The following is a 23,952-nucleotide window of genomic DNA, read 5'->3' as shown; positions in this document are numbered from 1 at the left end:
TGCACGATGATAATAATAACTGTTAGAATTGTGATGAATGAGTTTTTTGACAAACCCAGAGAAAAGGAATGTTTTTTCTTCTTCCTCAGGTGACTGAAGGTTTAAACTCTTACCTGATGAATGAGGAGGAGGGGTACACATGAGGACCACGCCTTGGCCTTCACGCACAGAAACCCCTCCTCTGGTCTTCCCACTGAAAGCACCGAGATCTGGAACAGCACACAAAGACAATCCCTCAGCAAACAGTAATAAAAAAAAAAAAAAAGCGTTAACTGTAGGTCTCCAGCACCAAATGGTTAACAGGAACAAAAAGGAAGGGGACCTGGAGATAAGTCATTCTTTGAACTGGTGTCTCGGTGTGAGGTTGAGAAGAGAATTACTGCTGACTGAGTGAAGTTTAGATGTTTGCTCAGTTAACATTTGTCGAGCTGTCATGCTGTTTGGAAGAATTATTGAATCTATGCTGTAGAACTGAAGTGGATAAATTGTTGGATTAAATCATCTTTCATATGATATTACCTTTTCTAAAACTCCTGTTCCGACAGTGTTTTCAATGCACTAACGTGGCAGTTTTTGTTTTTCTGTGGAAGTAAAACACGGCAGGTTTGATCTGAAATCCCAGAACTGCAGCCGAACCAAACCCTGCCTGCTTAATTTCTGGTTGAAGCGATGCCAAAGTGTGGAGCGACAGGCTGCTGACCCAGGGCGGGTCTCTGTGTCTCCACCACTTTCATTTCATCACTTTGAGGGGCAGTGTTTACCATTACCCTGGAACTGTTGGATAATTATGCCTCAGAGTGACTTGTGAAACCTGCATCTCGTCTAAATTTCTGGCACATTTAATAACGATCATAGTTCACGGCCTCCATCTTAAAATGTAGCACAAAGTCAATTTCCCGTCAGCACGTATTTCTTTATTTTTCAAAACATCTGCATGGTCTCCTTTTTCTCCTCATAAAGCACTGAGTTGTGTTTCACTTTCTGTCCTGGTCATGCAACTATTTCTTTAAAATACATGAATATAAACAAATACACAAAACTAAAGGTTCATTTAAGGCATTTAAAACATTGGCAGGACTATGGTAAGGAGAAACAGCTCAACTATGTCAGAGAAGAAGAGGAAGAGTGAATATTTCATGTGGTTTGCTGCACTTTCACAGCAGAATCAACCAGGAGAGCAGCCTGTCATAAAACATGGATTTGCAAGCATTCAATTCACACCACAAATCAATCTGCCATGCTGACCACTTCCTGTGCTTCAAACAAGGCAGATCCAGCCCTGAACAGTTTATCAGCTGCAGACTGCGTGCAAATGCACACGATTGTAGAAATCTTCTCTCGGCTCCCAGTGTTATTTAAAATTAACTAGGAATGATTGACCCTTTAACCTTAAATAGATTTCCCGCAGATGGGACCGTCAGTTCAGTGTTGGGTTCAAACTGGAAGCTGCTGGTTCTCTGCGTTGTGATGTGTTTTTACATCGACTTGCCATTTTCTTATTCGAGCCGTCTTAGACTACTGTGCTGGTGAAACTCAATCCCATCATCTTGGCCCATTTGCTGTGTGACTAGTGTTGATATATTTGTGCCAACAACCTGTCAGCAGAGTATTGGAGTGGAGAGCCACCGATTGTCACCATGTTCACTAATGATTCACCAGCAGCTGTCACCACCCTGTCTTTTTGTCACTGTAGCTTCCTTCTACTTCAGTTTCCTTTTGAATTCATGAAGTCATAAGCTATCAATGCTCTCCACTGTAGCTTTAACGAGCGAATAGACAGCAGGTAAAGGTCGCTCAGTAGATTTTTCATCCATTGATACAGAGGACTTAAATTAATAAGTGAGCAAATAACTAACACAAACGCACTGACCAATGGTTTCTACATCTAACTGCTGAAGTACAGCAGCAGTTACTGACCTGCAACATGACTGCTGTACTTGGCACGAACCACTTGTGAGTATATGTGTTTCTGTAAATACCTTCAATTATTCAGCCGGGCTACATATTGTGGAAACACAGGCCTTCTGAGATGGCTTCCCTCAGTTAAAAAATACTGAATGTAATTTTCCTCTTTATGTATTTGCGCTTTGATACGAGCCAGCTGCTATAGAAGGATAACAATTCAACCTGCGGTGCAGGATATTCAGTTTTAGAGACCCATTGCACTTGCTGTTGAAAACAAACAGCAATGGGAGAGGTCCTTCCTCAGAAACATCTCCAGGCACCTGAGAATTTCTACATTTATATATCAGGCTACGGCAACACTGCTTGTTTGAAATAAATAACTCATGGTTAGCAGTAATGGACACGATAACTGAGAAAGAAAAAAAAAATCAAAGACCCACCTACATATTCCTACAGTACTGATGGCTGCTTGGTGAGAAGTGCAATATAGAAGAATGATCACTTCACTTGAAAATATAAAAGAAAAGCCAAGCTGGTGTTTCAGCCATCTAAAATAAGATGTCAACGTTCGAAGCATTTATATGTTATGGAACCAGGAGACGAGGTTTTTACTGACCTATGATTTCCCTTTGCTGACTACAATTATGTAAGTGAATCAATATTAATGACATTTTAATAATGTAAAAACAGCGCGGTCATTAAAGCATCCTCAAAAATTACAAGTCAACATATGTCCACATAAATGTTTAAACTCCAGACATGCAGTGATGAAATGTGCAGCAAGCACAGGGGCAGGTGCTCAATGCAAATTAGTTATTTCAAGATCAGTATGAATTCAATCAGCGGGCATTAACGACTGATCATTTCAGATTTGTAGAACATTTAGTAGGCGTGTGTGTGTGTGGTGGTGGTGGTGGTGGGGTTTCCAATGCTCGAGTCAAAGCATCCCGTTAATTTTATTACTACTGTAGTGCTCAGAGTGGCTCGATACCTGAGCCTCAGCCAGAATCACGTCTGCAGAGAGGGAAGAAGTCTTTGGGGAGAAAGATCAGAGGCCTCCTTTCTGCCTGCTGCCTTCAAAGTCACGGCTGAAAAACAGCCCGAGTGTGAGTTCAGCAGCTCAGAATTTCAAAACAAAGAGAGAAAAAAAGCATCCTACTGAAACATCTTTGGAGCAGAGTACACGACCAGTGGATGGAATATAGAGAGCCTTGACTGAACCTTTCCTCATGCACTCTGGCTGGTCCACTCTGCCTCTTCCCTGATTCCCTGCATGAAACAGAGCTGTGTTCAGCTCGCCAGCTTGACTTAACAACCCTCTGGACCAGAGGGTACAGTGGAGTGCTGCACAGACACATTAATTTCAACCTTTGCCGGACCCCGCAAAATTCATTCAAGGATTTAGCATGCTCTGCTTGAACTTACAGCAGGTAGTTGGTAATTGGGAGACTAATGTGGCTGGCTGGATGTGACACACACTGATTGTGCAACACAAGAGAATTAAGTTGACCAGCCTATTTCAAGAACAGCAAAAGCATGTAATTACTTCGTTAAAACATTCATCTTATGTGGAAAAGAATTACTGTTGCGCATCTGAACTGGTAAAAGCAGTCGACAACTGTGTCAGCGCCTGAAAATGTGCAGTGCCAACATGAAAAGTGTTTGAAAAAGTTGAGCTCCACGCTGAGTGATAAATATCCACCATTTGTGATGCTGAGAGAGAGGGAAGGTTCTGCATCCAAATGTGTGCTGCAGGGCACCTCTTCTTTGTTTCTGTGGCTAGCCTTTTGAAGGGTCGCCTTTTAAGAAATGTAGACGGAGTATGAGCCTATTACACACTGATGCAGTCGAGTGTTTGTACTCAAAGCTGAAGAAAGAGTCACACAAATCTGTTGCTTCAGACGCCAAACAGCCGTCCATAAAATTACATTTAAATTTGCTTATGTTAGCTTAGCAATGATCAGGAGGCAGCAGCATCTACTGAAATCTCATGTTGAGTTCAGCTTATTTAGGAACGACACTAATAAGGCAGCTTGCTGAATGTGTATGATCTTTACGAAAATGAATAGAATATGCAACACTTGATTTCTAAACTAGATTCATAAGTAAGTGCTCCAGTGTTTCCTTCACTGTATGATGATACTATGCATATACTCTGTCTACAAAGAACTGTTCATTCTCCCACATGCACATGTCTAACTGGTTCTTCAGGTCTCACCACAACAGCAGTTGGTGAGGTGTGGGATTTGCTGCTGACTCAATAGTACATGAGAGATGGCCACGCATGTTTATTCAGTGAGTGATATTTTAGGGCTGTGGCTCCAAACCCCCAGGCCGCAGAAAACACGCCACACTGTACAGAACTTGAAGGAACTGCTTTGATTCAGCAGCGAGAGTTGAATAATAATGATGGCATTTTGTTCAATTACAAGCTATTTTCACTGTAATACTTCCAACTGGGCACAGTGTGTCTGCGTCTGCGCCATGTCAAGGCCCCAGCAACAGGATACCGACTGACCTGTCTGTTACCGCCACTAGAAAATCCAATTTTGTGCAAAGGTGTCTTGGCTGAAGCTGATGCATGACAAACAAGTGGACATCAACTCAGCTGACACACCTGCCTGTCAAGCAAACATGAGGCCAGAAATACCCAACGCTTATGCCTTAATATGTTTTAAGACTTAAATTTCTGCCAAAGCATTGGAAGAATTGCAATTAGCCAAATTAATTAGATGCAACTGGTTTGAAATTGATAAGCAGAAAATTCTGCTATATTCAGGATACTTGGGTAGTCATACTGGTTGCTGCTAGTCTTGTGCTTTCCAATGTGAGGTTAATTTTTAGAAGCATTATGTTGAAGTTTTAAATACAGTAAAACAGGGAGAATATGCTCCAGTACACATCCGCACAATCATTTGCACTATATGACACATCTGTAGTTTCCTTAGCTTTGTTTCAAGTCTGACAGAACTGCAGACATCTTAGTCTAAAAGATGACAGGTACCCACAGCAGCTTCAACAAATGAAATGCACAGTAAAGATGGTGCCTTTGCAAAACACCACCCTGATTCCAGTGAACTAAAACTTACTGCAAGACTCTTACAAATCACCAGTGTGAATGCGATGGATCATATAGTGTCAAACAATTGCACAGTATTCATGCACAACTAAAAATAGCTCCCTGTGTCTCATCTTGAAGCTTCGGCTAATAAATGAGTGTCTGCACGTTAGACTGCTCATTTCCAGGCGAGTTCAGGAAAAAAAAGGCACAAGCTGATTTTCTTCACATACTGACTTGACACTCGAGTGGAGAGCTGGGGAGGAAAAGATCTGGACAGTACATGTTGAGGTGCAGCTTCTGTCCCTCAGAAAGTAGCAGCACTTTTTGAAGCTTGTCTGTGCTTTACCATCTGGGCATGTCTGCCTGCCAGCGCAGTCTGGCTTATATTTAATTATGACAGGTCTTCTGATTTCTGCTCACATTTTTGACCACAGTAAAATATATGAAACTTACCAAAAGAGCAAAAAAACAAACAAGAACAACAACGTCTGTTGGCCTGCAGAAAATAGTGCTTTTATGAAACTTTTTTTTTTGCTTTTTTTTTACTGTTTATATACTTTCAGGCTAATCTAGCCATTTGTTTCCTGAGTAATTCCTGTAATAACTGCAAGTCCCCATAACAACACATGAGACCATGTACTATACTTTCTAGCAAAAGCTCAGTGAGTGAGACCGGTAATCTCCCCGCAGACATGCCAATAAGGCTATTATGGTCATTGCTCCCGAGGAAACTGCAGAGAAAACCAACAATGCATTTTCCTCTGAGCATTGTGCCCCTGGTCTCTCCGCGTGTGCCGCCTTAGTCTGTGATAATGTTTTGGAGTTAGTCCAGGGATTACCGGGGGAAGAAATGTGCTTTTTGCTCTCATTTACCATTGAGACATGGCATTTGAGGGCACAAACCCTGTTAACGGAGCAACTCAGCAGTATCAGATGGAGCCGGTGGGAGCTAAACTCAGCAACAAAACCTTACTGTAGACAGCGTAGTGTTTATTTACCCCCAGAAGCAAACAGGTTTATTTTGACTCAGTGAGACAAGGGGCTTGGGGCTAATTATTTGCTTCATATGAAAGCCGTATTCTTCAAGTCTGACGGATTAAAATGCACCTTTTCCAACATAGACACACAGAGCTACATGCTGCTGTGCAGAGTGTGTCAAATACACAGACCCTGTGTATGTACAATTGTACAGATGCTTGAAATAAATTAAAAAGTCTACTCACATGCAAACTGCAGAAGAGCGTCTCGACTTAAGACGGTCCCAAAGCTGTTCTCTGCTTTACACTGGTACTTCCCATAGTCAGTGATCTCACTTGCATTGGTAATAATTAAGTTTCCATCGATTAAGCTGTAGCGATAATCTGTCTCTGCATCTACTTCTGTCCGATTGATGTACCAACTGCAAAACACAGGAAGAGGAGGAGATATTAATGCATTCGTGGTGAACACCAAGCTAATGAGCCGTGAAGGTAGGAGTGCATTTAGGAGACAGACAAATGTATGCCTCACCTGTATTTGGGTGGTGGATTCCCCCGTGCTTCACAGTGCATCACCACCTTCTTTTCACCAGAATCCAAAGGAAAAATGATATCATCTGGCTCCTGGATAAAAACAGGCCCAAACTCTTCACTTTCTATGAGGAAAAAAGAGGCAAACACAAGGATGAGTGCAATTATCACAACGTGAGCGCCACTCTCTTTTAACAGCCAATTACTTTTTCTATTACTCCCCAGTTTGGTTAGTGCAAGTGCATGTTTCAGATGAAGTACAGCTGCATAGTGTGATGGAATTACAAACAGCAAAATGGACTGTAACACTGAGTAGCATGGCATTCTGCAGCACAATGCAGATTTTGGGTGATGACACTGTTATATTGTGTAACTGATCTGATTATTCAGCACGAAGAAGTCATTCTAGTTATCCTGAAGCCTGGAAAGCAGCTTCCTTTGTGATCATGCGGTTAACCTGTTTGGACATGGTTCATTGGGTCATTGGTATACAACCATGTTAGATGAGTGATAACGTTTGTAATGAACTGTTAGTGCTATTTGCTCTTCCCGCTGATCGATTTCTGACCTTTTACAGTAGAATTTTCAGCACCCTGCCACTGGAAATAGCCAGTTTCTTATTTGTCAGGGAAGAAATGTTACAACACACAGTCTTTCCCTTTTCTGTCAGTCCTCCAACATTGTTTACTATCCTCTTAATAGTCTGTGGCAGGCCTCTATTTTTTCTAAAAAGCTCTGCAAGCAAAATTTCAAGAAATAAAACAAGTTTATGGCAAAAAACTTATCCACAACAAATGGCAATTTCTGGGCAACAAATACTAAGAGTTCTTATCTTTGGGCTTTAATATGTTGTTACTCAATTGCAATGCACAAACAAATGTAATGAAACAGACAACATAATGTATCTACATGATAACAAGAGCTTATTTCAAATGAAGTTTTTTTTTCTTCTTCTTCAAATCTAATTCAATATTAAAATCTGTCATGTGATATATCCACATCACAGGCTGCTTATGCCATGACATAGTGCAGGTATCACAAAAGTACAGAAATGTGACATTTGGAGCGTCATTTGAGGCACAAAGTGCACCATAGGTAGTGTGCAAAGGAGTGGCTGGAAGGGTGCGGTGCATTATTAGGACTTAAGGTTTATTAGGTAATAAGCATGGCCATGAAAAGTGGAGATGTACCTGCACATTGGAATCGGAGCTCCTAATAAAACTGGCTTCAATAGTCAATTCTGGATGAAAATTAATCCACTGTCCAGAATGGAGAGCGATCTATATAAACCACTGACAACATCTGTGCTTGACACATTGATACGTGTTAAAACATGATTGTCAGAAGTGTAAGCACATCATTAAAATATGTTTTACAACATCATTAGGACACAAAAAAATAAAAAACAACACTCTACCACCTCATACTACCACAGTCAAGATGACACACACTGTTTCTTGATCTCAGGTGCTCCTGTTGTTAATTTAACGTGGCTCTCATGCAGGATTCGAGCTCTCCTCGGCACAAATGCGCCCACATATCGATATGCTTTCTGGCATATCATTTCTGTGTGACAGTCCCTGTTGCAGTTCTCTTCTGTTCCTTCAGAGTGCTCTACTCTTTGATCTATTCTTCTGTTAACACAGAAGTGGTGCACTTATTCTTGAGGGTTTTCTAGGTGTATTGCATCAGACTACAAAAGACAGCTGAATCTTTCTTGCACTGTACAGAAGAACTGTTTCTCTTTGAGATAATGAATTCATGAAGAAGGTAAAGCTAGTAAACAGATAGTTATCGACACTCATGCTGTGTGTTTACACAGGCATCATTATATTGGGCATTTACATTTGGGCGGCATTACATTTGATCTAGGACATAAATCATAAAACAATGTGAGTCGCCAGTCTTGAGCACTTGTCAGTATTTAGGAATGATCAGATGACAAAAAAAGAACTGTGGCGTTTTTCCCAGGGTATGTATAATCTCACCAATCCTCTGTCAGCAATCTGCTGCTCTACAGGGAAATAAAAAGCTTTTGGAATAATACCCTAATCAGTGGAGGAAAATGAATCAATATTAAGTTGCGAACCTTGCTGAGCATATAAAGCAAAGCAATTCAGAACTTGGAGTGTTCTGAGTGTTAAGAAAATGGCACAAGATTTCTATATTTCGTTGCACCGCTCTCTATCCGTCTTTATATAAATTAAACAATACCAGTATGCTCCACCTGCCCCAGTTTAGTCTGTGGAGTGGACCATGATGTCTGCTTCTGTGTGCTTCTGGTACTGAGTTTCATTTTAAAGAAGGAAGTGAAAACAGTGTCCCTGCTGACGTCTGTGGGTCACAGACTACAGGCAAGATGAAGAATTATATATCATTAAATATGACGTCAAGTTTAAGTTAAACTTTCCAATTCATTTCTGTCCCCTTAAATCAGGTGATGAAGCGTAAAAAGAGACACAGCTTCCACAACATTCATGTGATGCATCTGTGACAAACACCTTCAAATTAAAGCTGAGAGTTGACACTTTAACCTCAAAGTTATTGTTTCATTTGAAGTCCAGTGTGATGGAGCACAAAGCCTCGACGAATGTAATTGTCTGTCCTGACTGCACTGTAGTTCTGCTTTACAGCTGAACGTGATCTAAATCAATAAATAATATATAGCATGCTGCAGAGAGCCATAAAGAGGCCATGCTTTGTGCTTCACATGGCAGTCATGGATTAGACTGATGTCAGACTCGTTAATAAATGGACAACTGAAGCACAAACATCTCATTTTCATTGGAAAAAGCATGACAGTGCAATCAGAGGTGTGGACAAAGTTAATATTATTATTGTTTTTTTTAGAACAGCTAGCTGCGTAATTGTTGCTGAACTATTGGAGCCACATACACTACATATTTGTGACTGTTTAAGAACATAAGAGTTGAATGAAAAAGCCAAGTTTCAGTGCTGAGGGACATATGGTCTGTGTGTCTGTGTGTGTGTGTGTGCGTGCGTGCATAAAATACAAACACATACACAAGCATGGAAGTTGTTTAAATCACTCAACTTCAAGTGCCATGGCCATCTGTCAGTCACAGAGCCAAAAAAGCAATATCCCCTTTAAGCCCTGAAAGGTGCATTACTTTTTGGCATCCATTTCATCCACTGAACATCAATCCAGTGCAATGGTATAATGCTCTTGTCACCACTGACAATGGAGAGGCATTAGTCTCACCTTGGTTATAGAGATGTAAGTCATTTTATAGCTACCTAGTGATAATGCTGTCAAAAAGTAAAAAAGACAGGAAGATAGGCAGAGAGGCACAAAGGCAGACAGAAAAAGAGTTTGTTATTCCTGTTTACCGTCTGCGTTTAATGCTCATTGCTGCCTGCGTGTGCTGTCCTTTCACTGGGTTCAGCAGCGACTACAGATTTCCATTAATTAAGTACTCCAGATGCAATAAGGATGATGTGATTAATCATATATTAAAGCATCAATGTGTCATTATATTGTGTAGAAGTCAGAGAGTGACCCATGCAGATTTATGACTTTATGTTTCAATGCTGTGTTTGGGATATTAAATCTTCCCTTTTGACAAAGACATCCATCATATCTATAGCTTCTATACTGACAGGAACACAGAGACAGTTGGATATTGCTGTGATCCCACTTCAATTTCACAAAGGCCATAACCCCGGCCACTGCAGACCATGCAGTGATGATGGATAGGTGAGATTCATTTCCAGAACAAATCTAAACAGACAGGGAGCCTTCACACATAAAGTGTGACCAGATATGGCGGACTGGTGCACAGATAGCAGAGTGCAATCGCACCAATCATGTTAGGAGAGGTTTATTCAAACTCTGGAGAGTCTACTCTTTTATTTTTTTCATTTGGGCAGGTGAGAACAACTTGAACTCATCTGGCTCCTCCTGTTCACCTCAACATGACCTGAAAAGTCAGGTCTCAGTCTGTCATGATTTGATAATAAGGTCACTGGTCAGAGCCGAGAATGTAATCCAGGACTAATCAGTGGAAATGTCACAAAAATGCAAAGAAGGACGCAGAAGATGACATTTGATAGCTAGCAATAGCATCTTACAGTTAATCATATTCAGTGTTTTCTTAACTAATGAACACCACAGCAGGTAAATAATGCCACGAAGTCTTCATTATTCTTGGCTAAAGCTGCAAATCTATGCAGGAAGACAAATTTGCAAATTGCACTATTAATGAGCTATTTGTGAGGTTGACTTTTACGGACCGTTTGTAAGCGAGACTGTGAACTTTAACAAATCAAAAGCAAAACTTTTGCATTTTGGTTCAAGACAAGAGCAAACAAACTGTAGGTTTGACTGCACCATTAGTTTTACCTTCACTCCTGTAGTCCTCCTGAGAGCTGAGCAGACTCAGCGCTGACAGGGGGTGACTGGAGAAAGCAGGCCAGTCAGGAGTCACCAGCCCACCACTGTGGTGTTGTCGAGGTCTGCTGCGCGAGCTGAGCACTGACGAGCTGTCTGGTTTCATTCGTAATACTGCTGCATATGATATAGGCCGTGCCGCAACAGCTCTTGCAAAGTCTGGAAAAAAACAGCAAAGAGTTACATCATACACACTGTCATGACTTTCAAAGAAATTGGTCTGCTACTCAAAGGTGATAAAAGGAATCTTGTATTAGATGAATATCTGGAGGAGCATCTTAAATCAATGTCTGAATGGAAAGAAAGAATTATGCAAATGCTAACTTTCCGGTTTAAAAAATCTGAATTCCTCTTATTTGTTCATACACGGCAGCATCTGCGCTCTTCCTTTGCCACATACTGACTCTCCTTCTGTGTTCCTGCCATATTTCCCATCACCTGACCTCCCCCGCCCACCTGCACACCTGTTCCCACTCACCCATTAGTCTTGCAGCATGCTCTATTATACCAGCCCGTCCCCGTTCATTCTCTGCCACATCGTAAATAAGTGCCATCATCTCTGCCTGCCTGATTCCTGCCTGCTCCGACCCCTCCCTCCTTGTCTGTCTGGTATTGACTTTTGCCTGTTTCTGACCTCAAGTAAAAGCTGAACCTTTACCTGCCCGGTCTCTGAGTCGTGCTTTTAGATCCAAACCTAATAATACTGAGCCACTACAGCACTATGCTGTAACCTCTGTATTCTATAGTACTACTCTCAGTGCTATTGTCCTACTCTATAAAACAGAGGGGCTCCAGTCGGCTCCCTGTGCTACCGCATGAGGAATAATCTGCAGCACTAGTGTTCTACAATGCAGAAATCTTGCTGAACAGAAACAAAGAAAAGAACAGAGTAGCAACAGCAGGATATGGAGGTGTCATGATTCAGAGACAGCTCCAAATGAAATACGTGGAAAAGACCTGGAAGGCACTTCCTACAGTCTGCAGAAAATACACGTACCATTAAAAACATGGGCACAGAATGTGTGATGTAATGAATTTCTGAAGAAAATCCACATTTAGGCAACAAAGTGTAGATCTGGAGATTTGACGCCTCTGTGAGCTTGTATCTGCTCCTCTTTAAGCCTCAGTATCCACTTAATGGAACAATAATTTTCCAAATCACCACCAAATAAAGAGCATAATTCTTATCTGGACACTTTTTTTTATCCTATATTTGTGTTTCTCTGAGTCTTTTCCTTTTGGGCTTCTTTTTCTGGAGCATCTGGCATATATTACAGTTGCCATTAGAGGTACCACGTAAGGGCACTTACAATGCCTCGGGTGAAAGCATGAACTTCTCACGAGGTCCCACAGATCCTGTGATTGTTCTGGAAAACACTGTCATCAAAGTCTCAAATTGAATCACATGCTAAGTGTAACAGAACAGAGCAGCTTCCTTTAAAGCAGCGGAGGTTCAGAGTAACACCCTCTCTGAAATGCAAACTACAGTTGAGGCTGTCACTAGTCATTGCTGTTGCCCTGTTCTTCCACAACTTATTACTGAAGAATTCATTCCACTTCATGTAGGGTAACGTGCCAGTGTGTTGTCTTTTATGATACTATAAATGCAACAACTCACACACAATTAGCTCCTCCATGACAGCTGATCACCAACACACATTTTCCAAAGCAAACTACAGCTAAAACAAATAGCTGAAATTGCTGGTGTTATGGAAACCATTTGCTATAATGCTTAAAAAAAAAAAAAGAAAAAAAGCAAGACAGTAGATTCTTGAAGCTCAGCAAGAGTCTAATCAGAGTTCTGCAAAGGGGGTGGGAGTGCTTTGCGCTACATGATAAAGTGCTAGGAAGGAACCGAACAAAACTGAAAAATAATTATGTGCCCTTGGGGACTTGTCAGCTGCAAAAATACTGCGATCTACAAATGGAGAGCAGGCAATTACTGTATTACATATTATGTGAAGAAGCAGGATATGGAACTGCATTGAAATTAAAGGTATTGTGAGTTTGAAAATTGATAAGCGAAGCAATTAGTTGTTGGTTGGTAGCAAATAATATATCTTGCAGAGAATCAGCTCTGATGAGGTGTAAACCGCATTCCCGCTGCTGATGTCCACGGTTGGCTTAACAATGCCGAGTCCTCCACTATTTCCTTGACAGCTGGAAATGTTAAAAACTGTTTTAACTTCAGGTAGCTGGACAAAATGTAACAGTAAGACTAACAGCCCCACTGAGTGAATGCCACCTTAAACATAAAATATAAATCCATGAGCACATTTTGTGATGTCTAACACAGATTTAACATGACAGACTAATTATCTCAAACACAAAGAAGCTGAGGAGTGGTGTTGCTGAACAGTTGGTTTCCTAACATCTAATTATTTTAAGACATTTCTCAAAATCCATGTTTTTGAAAGAGCGATATTTACCAGCAATTACTGGGTTCGATGCCTCTTTATTTGACGGTATGTTTCGCTGATTTTTTTTTTAATTTGTTGTAATTTTTTGGCTATATGAATACTTCTGAAGCAGATCCAGTGCCTGGTCTTAACATCTTAAGTGATTCTGTTTCACCAGTTTTGTCCCACCCTTATAATTTCAGTCCATAATTTGAGGATCTTTGAAAATTACCCATAAATTATAGCAGGTAGGTTACAGGTTAGGAAAATGACAGATTCTTAGACACATCCAAAATCTCTTTTGGACAATTGTTCACTGATGCACAAAAACTCCTTCAAGGACATTTAAAAGACGTCTCAAGTGTCTCTTGTCTCTGTCACGGTGGTGAAGTCACATTTTACAGGAAGTAAAAAGGTCATTGACTGAACATAATGAATGTGATGCAAGTTATATCTGTTTTAATTTGACTATGTTCATGTTCAATATGTAGTGACAAAGTCTGGTGATGTGCATCACTGAGAAATACTGTTGCATAGAAAGGACACTGAATTTCATTATGCACAATAAGTACACTTTATGAAAATACTGTTGCCAATATGGATAATAAATAGTGTTATTGCACAGCTGAGAAAAAATAAACAACTTACAAACTGCACAAGATGTAATAGTATTGCACCAGATGAAATGGATGGATAATGGATAATGTGACCATGTATTAGTGCTGATAGCAATAATGCAAAGAAACAGTAGGTTCATGATGTAGAATTAGGAAAGACAGCATCATCACAGTGCTACACTAAATGATACTGGAATTGAACAGTCGTAGTAAATGAACGCAGAATTTTAACAATTAATTATTATATTTGAAACATACCTTTCCATGCACATCTGGAGAGACAACAGACTCCCCAGCTGTTTCATCTCACTGAGGCCAAACTGCCAGCAGCAGACTGGACTTACGTCAGTTTGTTGCATATATAAGTTGGTGCAGCCCAGCTTCTCTCTGACTGACAGCTGTGTGTTTATATACAACTAATTTGCATTCATAATTACGTCCTGCTGACAAACATAATCGCTGCTTGTGTTGTGTTCACAGTCGACGTTTGTTTGAGTGAATGGAGTCGCAGGGAGGTGGCTGGGATGGATGGCGGGCGTAAAAAATGCAAGACTGTGACACCAGAATCCAGATTTCACATCCAGACTGTGGTTAGATTCCAGCGATATTTGCGATTTGCCAGGTATGTTAATTAACAACGTTTCCTCATTATGTTAATGCAAAACACATTTCGGTCGGCGTTATGTTTCCTTCAAAACGTATTTGCTGTTGTTAATTGGTTCTATATAATCTTAATTTCTAGGACACAGGGCTCGTTATGGTGTGGATGAGAAAAGCAGCGAGTGACGAGTGATGGAAATAGCCTGTTATTAAATACATTAATTGTGTTAAAAGACGACAGCTGATTTCACTGAACTCATTTAGTCAAGGCTCAAAATGCTGTTAGGACAAAAGACACATTCCTCGTATTGAATGGGAGACATAAACATGCCATATTATGTCAGTGCCAGTTGTCATAGTAATAAATAATATAAGTAATTTCATCAGACGTGGTTTGGTGTAATTGTACAATAACGAATGGAAACCAAAGACTGACATGTATCTGGACACATCATCCTTTTGTAATTTAATCACACCACCCTGGATCGAAATCAAATTGTTAGACACCTGGAGATTCCCAGCCCTGAGCAATTCTGGAAAAAGAGAGGTGGGCAAAAAGCAGGATTGGCTCACACAAAGAGGTGGCAAGAACACAAAGGGATGCAAGTCCTTCTCGCCACAGCCTTAAAAAAAACCTCTCCCTGCAGACTGAGACCGGGCAAAGGCCGTAAAGAAGCGTTGTCACTGTGCATATGTAACAAACTCAGCTTTATGGAGCGCAGGGTTTTAGCATCGCCAAGCATCGCCATGAGCCAAGATGTTATGCTCTTTAATATGAGCATGGCTTTACGGCTACGTTGTCACGATTTTGACATATTCAGTGATGTTGGCACAGTGTCAGAGAGATTGATTTGACTCAATGATCATTTTGAAGGCTGTATTTTTGTGCTGCTGCTTAATACTGCATAATATCGAAAGGTATTTCTAATACTTTTCCATCCCCTATTAATGTCTGCAGGGGATGGGAGGTGTTAAATTGGATTGTACTTGATGCAGCTCGGTGTCCCTAAAGCAATGAACTGGCAAGCCAGGAACACATTTTTGACTGTGAGGTTGACCCTGACTAGAAACTGCTGGCTGGGGATATTTGGATAGATCTTTTTGACATTCTCGTTCAGCTGTTTACTCATAAATAAGCAGAGAAAATAAAGGACATGAATATGTCGCATGCGTATGGTTTTGTCAGTGAAAACAATCTAGAATAGAAACATTTCAGCCTCCAACCACCAGAAGTCAATTTAATTCAAGAAGGAATCTTGAAATCTTTAAAACTAATTCAATTAACTGGCAATAGCTTGTTATTCCCATTCGTGTGATATAAAGTAGGGCTGCAACAACTAATTGATTATAGAAGATTATAAAATATTTCATTATCGATTAGCTGGGTCTATGCTATGACGCTCCTAAGGCGGGCCAGTAAGCCAGCCAATGCCGCGCCTTATGCATCTCGTATGATGAATTACAGGAAATGACGCCGTCTCATTTGTCTCTTGAGTTGAAAAATGGCGGCGGCAGAGACTAACAATACAGCAGAGAAATGAATGATTCCAGGTTTAAAAACAAACACAATGCACAGAAATACCTTCCATCTGCTTTCTCATTTTATGATGGATCAATACAGCCGCGCCCGATAAAGATACTTAAAGTGAACACTTGGCAAAGCTATCTTCCCTTTTATAGCTATTTTAAAGCTGACGATTGATAGAACTAAAAGCTCTGATGAAGCTTGATTCATCATATAACAGCCAGAAAACAGGCAGTGCCGTTAGTCAGACCGTCATTCACAGAAACTTAAACAGTTCAAATTTATGCATCCCCAATGTCCATTTATTTAACTTAAGGAACAAATTTGTTTTTTTGGGAATAAAATGCTGAAAATGATAAAACAGCTGTTAGATGCAGCTCGAACATCTGCAGCCATTTTTTTCTTATTTCATGAGCGTTTGCTTCCACACGCCCTCGTACCTGCCGTGAAACAGGTTACAGGGATTTTCATTTTACATACTGTTCTGTCAAAGGCTTTAATAATATTTTCCCAGCAAAATAACATCCCAGATTGGGGCTGAATCCTGACGAATACAGCATACTAAAAAAATAAAAAGCCTCTTTTGTTTGTTTGACTACTGAAGCTGACAGGCACTTGCTCTTGTCAGCTGTCACCTGCATCTGATAAAAGCATTGACCCTTGCAGATCCCGCTGATCCCTATCTTTCAGAGGGTACAAAATCAGAAACACTCATTGTTGTTGAAAGGGCTGCGCCTGCTGCATTTCAGGGAGCTCTCGAGCAGTGCCATCGGTGATCGTTTCAGGTCTTAACACCACCTTCATGATAACATCACCAAAGAACACAATGGCCAGTTCATACTTGAACAAAGAACAAAAAGCCAAACGTCCCTGTTACCTTGTCCTGATCATCACATGTGATGTTAAAACGTGGGTTAAATGGAGATCACCTTTCAGTATATAAATTCAGCATTAAATAAAGTCAAAGTTACCATGCAGTACGACCAGCTGAGGAGATTCACATGGATTCGAGACAAAGGACAAACCCACAACAGAGGTGAAGATGAGGCTAAGGGAAGATGACATGTTTTAAGAGAACAGAGGGGAGACCTGAGGAAACAGTGAGAAACTCATCTGCTTGTATCAGGTCAAGGTTGCCACAGCACCGAGGACAATGTGCGACTCTTGAGCTTGTCTGCAGCCTGCAGACTGTGGCGTGAAAAATTAATTAGAATAACATACAGTAAGTAGGTGAGACGCTCATGGGGGCTCGAGTAGATGGACATGATTAGCCATAGCCTGTAAGATTAATGAAGACCTTCACAGGGAGATTATATTGACTGAAGCTGATTATGCTTGAGACCATTTATTCAACGGAATATCATTACAGATAGAACAATCCATACATCATATGCAACCTCAGCTCACCTCCCATCACAGCGGACTACTTACTAAAACCCAGTCTTTCTTCCTGATCCTCGGTGCGCTATGGAGATTTTATGAGTTGCTTCAACCTTGCCAGAGCAATGATGAAACCGCAGCAGCGTTGTATGATGTGCTGTATTATGTTGTCATACTTCTGAATGGATGTATGGAGGTCTCTATCTGGCATGCTCTGCGACTGATATTCTTTTTGATTTTAATACAGTGCCCATATTGGAAGTGCAACAAAATCCCACAGTGGCGTGACACAGACTCAGATGCCATACATGTTGTCTGTGTCTAAAATTTAAAACAAATAACAACAAACTTTTCTAATTGGCTTCAAGTTACGTGGCACATGATAGCACGGCTATATTTTTGCAAACTTTGGCATGAGCACACAGGCTCATTGTATGTACTCGTGTACTCTGTAATGCCAAATTTAAAATCCCCGGGTGCTGATTATAGTGTTGATCACTGCACACACCAAAGACGCTTGACTGCCAAGACCTGAATGTTGTGCCCAACTTCTCATGCTTACAGAAATCAACAATGACTTTTTTTCTTCTTCTTTTTTTTTGCTTTTTTTTTGTTTTCTGGGCTCAAGTTGTGAATGTAGGAGAAGCTTTCATAACTCAGGATCTTGCCAGTTGGAGACGGTCCATTGGTCCCTGATGGTGGGCCCATAAATAGATCCCAAAGTTTGGGTATTTGTATGTACGAAGTTAATAATACCGTCCGTATTATGTACACTATGTTATTTGGGGTAATGGGATGTCGGGACATTGGAAATTGCAGTTAACCTCTATGGCTTGGGAGTGATTTTTAACACTGTATCTTAATGTTTTTCAAGCTACACAAACACAGCAATATATTCATTGCATGGACCAGCTCTGTGTGGTGCATGCAAATACTCATCCATTTACCCATATGCAACCATATTTCTGGTGCATAACTCTTTTGCCCTTGGCGAAAATGGCTTCATGCATCACTTATACGGCACTACACATCTATATTCTGTGCAACCCACATTTAATATTGAGACACCTCAGAGTTAGCTGAGGAACAGCTGAATTACCATTCCACATTTAACAATCCAAGATACATTGTATTTCAATCAGAGGCGGACTGGGAGGAGGGAAAAAAGGCCCAGACATAATGCCTGCCCAGCCCACTCTTAAACATGAGAGAAATCTAATTGTGCTTCCCTCTTTGCTTCTGCATGATTGAAATACATATGGCATAAAAAATGACTAGGCGTTGGAGACAGGTGCAAAGGCAAATAAAACAGAGCATGGCAAGTATTGTCTTCAGAGTGAGCCTTTTCAGAATATTCAGAGAGAACAGAAGGTCAATAATCCATTACACAAGCCATCATGTCAAAAGTATCATAGTAGGCAAAGACTGCATCACACCCCTGGGAGTCGCTGCTCGTGGCTCCTGCTGCTGACAATATTGAAAACCAGTTTGAAGAGCAGCACTCCTACTGAAATGTGACATAATTCTGACTCAAGCATACTCAGCTCTCAGCGCTGTTTTGACTAAAGTGGAAAACCACTACTTTTCTAGATTCTTACGTGTGGGCCAACAACAGTGTAACTGTTGGGTAAAATGAACAACCCTCCCTTAAAAACAGAATCCATGGACTTTAAATTCAACATTATGGTGTCTTCAATGAGCCTGTTCTCATTCACAAAGCATCAAATACCGCCGCTTTGTCACGCCCCTCTGCGTCACATGGTAGCCTTGAGCGCCTGTATGACATGCACTGGGCTTTCAACAATATAACCACTCTAAACCAACCCATGGCAATATTAACCACCACTGATAGAGTATAAGGAGCAAGAAAGGCCACAAATGGAGGACGATCAGGCGGATGGATGCTTAAAAAACACTGGACTTTCACCCAGAAGACCGCTGTTCATGTCCAGTGAGAAACCAAACGTGAAACCGAATGTGTCCTTTCCTACACCTGACCGAGCTGGTCTGGTTCTTAAACATTAACCACGTACTAGAAAGGCTTTTGGGCGGGAAGGCTTTGCTTCATCGTGTGAACTTTCTCACTCTTTTTTGGTTTCACAGTTTAAAAATAAATATCATAATGGCCGCAGACAAAATGTGTAACACTAATTTGACGGATTACACTCATTGATAAGGAAATATTTAGCTGTTAATGTGTGGATGGGTGATGACAGGAAATACAAGTCCACTAAAATAACCAAACAGGGATGAGCTCAGAAAATTCTCCCAAAGCCAAAGAACAAAGAAAGCAAACAAAGGAGCAGCCACTGCTTGTTATAAGACAACAATGTGTCTAAGGACAACACTGAAATATGGTGTGTATCTTCTTTTTGGGTATTTATGTGATGGACAAAAATGTCATTTCTCGACATTGTATTCTTCCTCTCGCCTCTCTCATTTAAAGCAAATACAAGACTTTATAGAGGAGGAAATACAAAGCAGAGTTATAGAAATGGACAAAATGAGAATATGTAGTCTGAACAGGAAATATTGTGATCATCAGCGTGGGCGACATTAGAAGGCATTTCTTTATTTGTGGGCATGTTTGCATATCAAGAAGTCTGATTATTTGATTTTCCGTCAAATAAAAATGAAAATATTGAAAGTGCCAAATGTTCAGGACTGCAAATTGATTAGTTCAATAAAGACTGTTAGGCCAGACAATGTCAACCAGACAGCTTCACCTGTTTTATTCTTGATCCAAACAGTTTCATTAAGTTTCTTTTACAAATAGAGAGTCTGCGTGCTTCAAAGCCTCAACAGGGAAACAGAGCAGACAAACAGGACCACCATATAAAAGTGGGCATTCTTGGTGATGCATATATACTAATGTGAAAACAGTGTGACTATAATTTAATGTTCGTGCAAGGGAATTATCAGTTTAAGATGTCATCAGTGCTGAAAGGTTAATGACTTGCAGTTAAAGAATCTTCTTATCATGATTGAATGTAAAAACATGAACAGCATCCCCGGATCTTCTTTGCTTTCCTGTGATGTGATTCAGACGCACAGTGAACGCAATGGGAAGCTGGTGAAGCTGAGCTTGTATTGAAGGCAGAATGAGGAGGATTTGTCATTTCGGTTTGTAAACACAACATTCAAAGCTGGCCCCTCGCCTTCTCTTGGATGCGTGCTTTCGATCTGGCACCTGTTTGCTCTGTTTTAGACTCTAAGTCCCGCCCCTCACGCCCTGTGTACTGTTATTGGCCGGGGGCTACACCTCCACCGCCCAAAGGTTGATGCCCAGAAACAGGGGTCTCTGCAGGGCAGGGTCAGACACTGTGTGAAGTGATGATTGAGAGAGATTATTTTTGTATGACACATTTTTTTTTTGAAGGAAATCTACTCATTGTGCCTTTAAGTTAGTCTGAATGTAGAATATTTCAATCATTTGGTTTCTAGAATTTTTTTTTTTTTTACCTCTGAGAGCTGAAATGGCAATTTCAGTTTAGTCAAAAGTAGGCATGGTCACCTATTGCTCTCCATATGAGTATGGAATATAAAGGTGGAAAAATCAATCCCATAGTAAAGACCTATACGACCTATGAGACGGAGAGCACCCATTTTTCCTGAGAGGCAATTATTTTGCAGAGCAGTAAGACAACAGGAGTCAATGTAGTAAGAGAGGGCTGAGATGGGTATAATGAACAAGCAGAGCAAATTCTGTCAACTATATGCACCCAAGGTACCAAGGAACCAAATCCTCAGATCAAAAATCAATGGACAGAATTAACTCAGCTGAAACAAATTAACTGCACAAGCCACTGAGTCTCTGCTCCTAAACTTGATAAACTCGCTGAGGTCTTGGTAAACAGGCATAAGATAACCTGCAGCTTTTCTGTTGCATCATGTCATCCCCCTCTCATTAAAAAAAAAAAACTGTGGCTCAAGCTTCACTGCATGTTCGTATGTGATCTTCGTGTTTCTGTACTCTTTTTAAAATTGCTTACAGGATGAATGCTGAAGTTAAGTGCCTCTAAAAAGTACTTTTAGTTTTTGACGACACAAGAGCACAAATAGTAAAACTCAATGCTGATTTTCCACTGAGTTTCTCCATTTCCCTGTGGTTGATATTTACAGTAACAACAGCACCTACTATAGCAGCTGTTCACACACAACAGATACGCCAACACGTTTTTCTCCCAATTAACCTTTGTGTCTGTGTGCGACGACCAAATCCTTCACTTCAGAGAGCCTCTCTAACACGCTGTGGTTAACGCTGTCAAATGGTCGCTGCTGTGAAACATTTGCTACTTGGTTAAGTTTAAGCACCAAAACTACTTGGTCAGGTTCAGGAAAAGATCACTGACTTCTGGCTCCACACAGGACACGAACCTCGTCCCCTGGGAGAAGGGAGACATCACTCTACCCCGACCTCCACCTCTCTAAGGACCGTGTCACTCTCTCTTCTATGTCAGGTGGAGCAGCTGCTATGAGCATCTCATATTGCAGCAAATGGGTTTACATTGGAGTTGAAAGCCTGGAGTGTCTCATAGAGACGGGTCGGGACAAAACGTCGGTATTTGATGGTCTGGGAATGACACCGGGCTTGATAGACACCCATGAAAGATGAGACCTTTCTGAGAGATCTCTTCTCTGGTCTGAAAGGCTTTCAAAAGACATTACACTGTGTGGTCTCACTGCAGTTTAAATTTCTCTTTTTATCGGCTTTGACTGTATATCATTGTGACTGATTCTCAATCTAATTGAGTTGGACTGACTGAATATTTTTACACACAACATGGTCTAAACCACTGTATTTAAAAAAAAAATAAAATGGTGATCAAAAAACGAAAAATTGTTTTTCTGCCATTTCTTTATTCTTGGAACCCTGAGAGGGAGGCAGTGCAGTATGTGACAAGAACATAATGAAGGTGTCTTTCATTTTCCCTTGAGGAATTTCATTTTACTCCATCATGCCTTCATCTGCTTCAAGAACTGCACAGGACCCAGACGCCGAATTGTCAGTACTGCAATTTTCTTAAGTGTGCCAATATCCACCACACTATCTTCTGCTGTCTCTGTAGCAGCGAGTCCTCCTCAGATAGTTTTTCATCTGAGGTTGAATGTTGACCCACTGCTTTAACCAGATGAGTCTTGCAGAGAGGGGTGACATAAGCAAGCCATGGCATCACAGTGGATAATGTGGAGATGGATATAAATATATATGAGCCCTGTCTCATTCCCATAGCATCAAATACAGCCGGTTTGTCCCCTCCATTGGTGTCTACAGACGCACAAGGTAGCCCTGAGCGTCTGCATGAGATGCACCAGGCTTTGCACTAAATCCACTTTAAGCTCATCCATGGGAATATTAGACGCTCAGAGCAAGGTGACATATTATAAAGAGCAGGAAAAGTTCACAAATGGAGGCAGGTTGTGTGCACCGAGGGTCAAATAACACACAACTTTCATCATGAGACCAGCCAGCCACCTAAACCTAACCAGCTAGTTTTGATGTGTAAACCAAACCAAACTGCTCCACGACATTAACCACATCTTAGAAAGGCTTCCTGCCAGCAAGGCTTTGTGTGTTTCTGTGATGAGAACATGTTGGACGGTCGCAACAGCTGCTCTGGATGTCTCACATTGCCGAGGATGGCTTTACATTGGAGTTAGTTGAAAGCCTGTTGCAACTCTACAGATGCTAAAGGCTACCAACAGGGAGCCAAGGAAGAATTCAGACGCTCTGGGAAAGATTTATATATGTATATGTATCTATCTTCGTGCTACAAAGATGTCCACAATTTATTCAGCACCTAGAAGTCCCTGGAAACAAGGATCAAAAGTTGAGAAACAGCTGTGTCCATTTAACAGCATGGTTTGACTAACAGTCAAGTGAGATCAGCGCATGTTTGACTCCTAAAAACGAAGCTCGGAGAGAGCCACAGAGTGCATGAACGCTGCTCTGGTGGGCTGAACGAACAGGGCAGAATCCATTAGAGTGGCAAACACATGCTCTCGACAAACCAAGGGAGACACTTGCTCTGGAAGTTAAAATTGTGCACTTACTGCTAATCACACTAGCAAAAATGTGCTACCAGAGAACTCAACTCAGTGGATAGAGCAGAGCTCTGCCATGTTTGAGTCCTACTGGATCACTAAGGTGAAGACAAAAAGATACTAAAAAGGTGCTTTATATGCATGTCCACTCAATCTTTTTTTACCCCATGGGAAAGAATTTTTTCATTTAATGTTTGTCACGCTAACCAACCCTTCTATTCATATGATGCCATGCAGACAGGACTCTGAAACTAAAGCAGTAATGTGCCTTTATGTCTGGCCGATGCTTTGGCTGTTTGTGCTGCAGCCACCACAGACCTTTTACTGAAAAGGTGCTGTAAAGCCTGTCAAAGATCTGAGACTCCAAAGCCTTACAGACGGGAGCTCAGTGAGCCATGACATCTTCTCCATTTCAAAGATGTGGATTCATCTTCTCCAAGTATGACAAGATACAAACATCCTCTCACATTCACAAGTGGCGACTCTCACGGCTGAATCACA

The 23,952-nt window shown here is 41.0% G+C and overlaps 1 protein-coding gene across 3 annotated transcripts in view; it reads right to left on the bottom strand.

Annotated features, from left to right (window-relative positions):
• cntn5 (contactin 5) overlaps positions 1–23,952 on the bottom strand; it is an 87,813-nt gene that overhangs the window by 38,405 nt on the left and 25,456 nt on the right. For all 3 annotated transcript variants that reach the window (XM_076735563.1, XM_076735561.1, XM_076735562.1), the window contains exons 3-6: positions 10,838–11,044; positions 6,476–6,599; positions 6,190–6,365; positions 114–209 (exon numbers count right to left, since the gene is read on the bottom strand). In XM_076735563.1, coding sequence (XP_076591678.1) covers positions 114–209; positions 6,190–6,365; positions 6,476–6,599; positions 10,838–11,044 — 603 coding nt within the window. The remainder of the gene's footprint in view (positions 1–113; positions 210–6,189; positions 6,366–6,475; positions 6,600–10,837; positions 11,045–23,952) is intronic.

This window comes from Chaetodon auriga, chromosome 7, assembly GCF_051107435.1.
Source record: "Chaetodon auriga isolate fChaAug3 chromosome 7, fChaAug3.hap1, whole genome shotgun sequence".
Classification (NCBI taxonomy): Eukaryota; Metazoa; Chordata; class Actinopteri; order Chaetodontiformes; family Chaetodontidae; genus Chaetodon; species Chaetodon auriga.
Note: the sequence above shows the minus strand (reverse complement) of the source record. Positions and strands in the feature narration are given on the sequence as shown.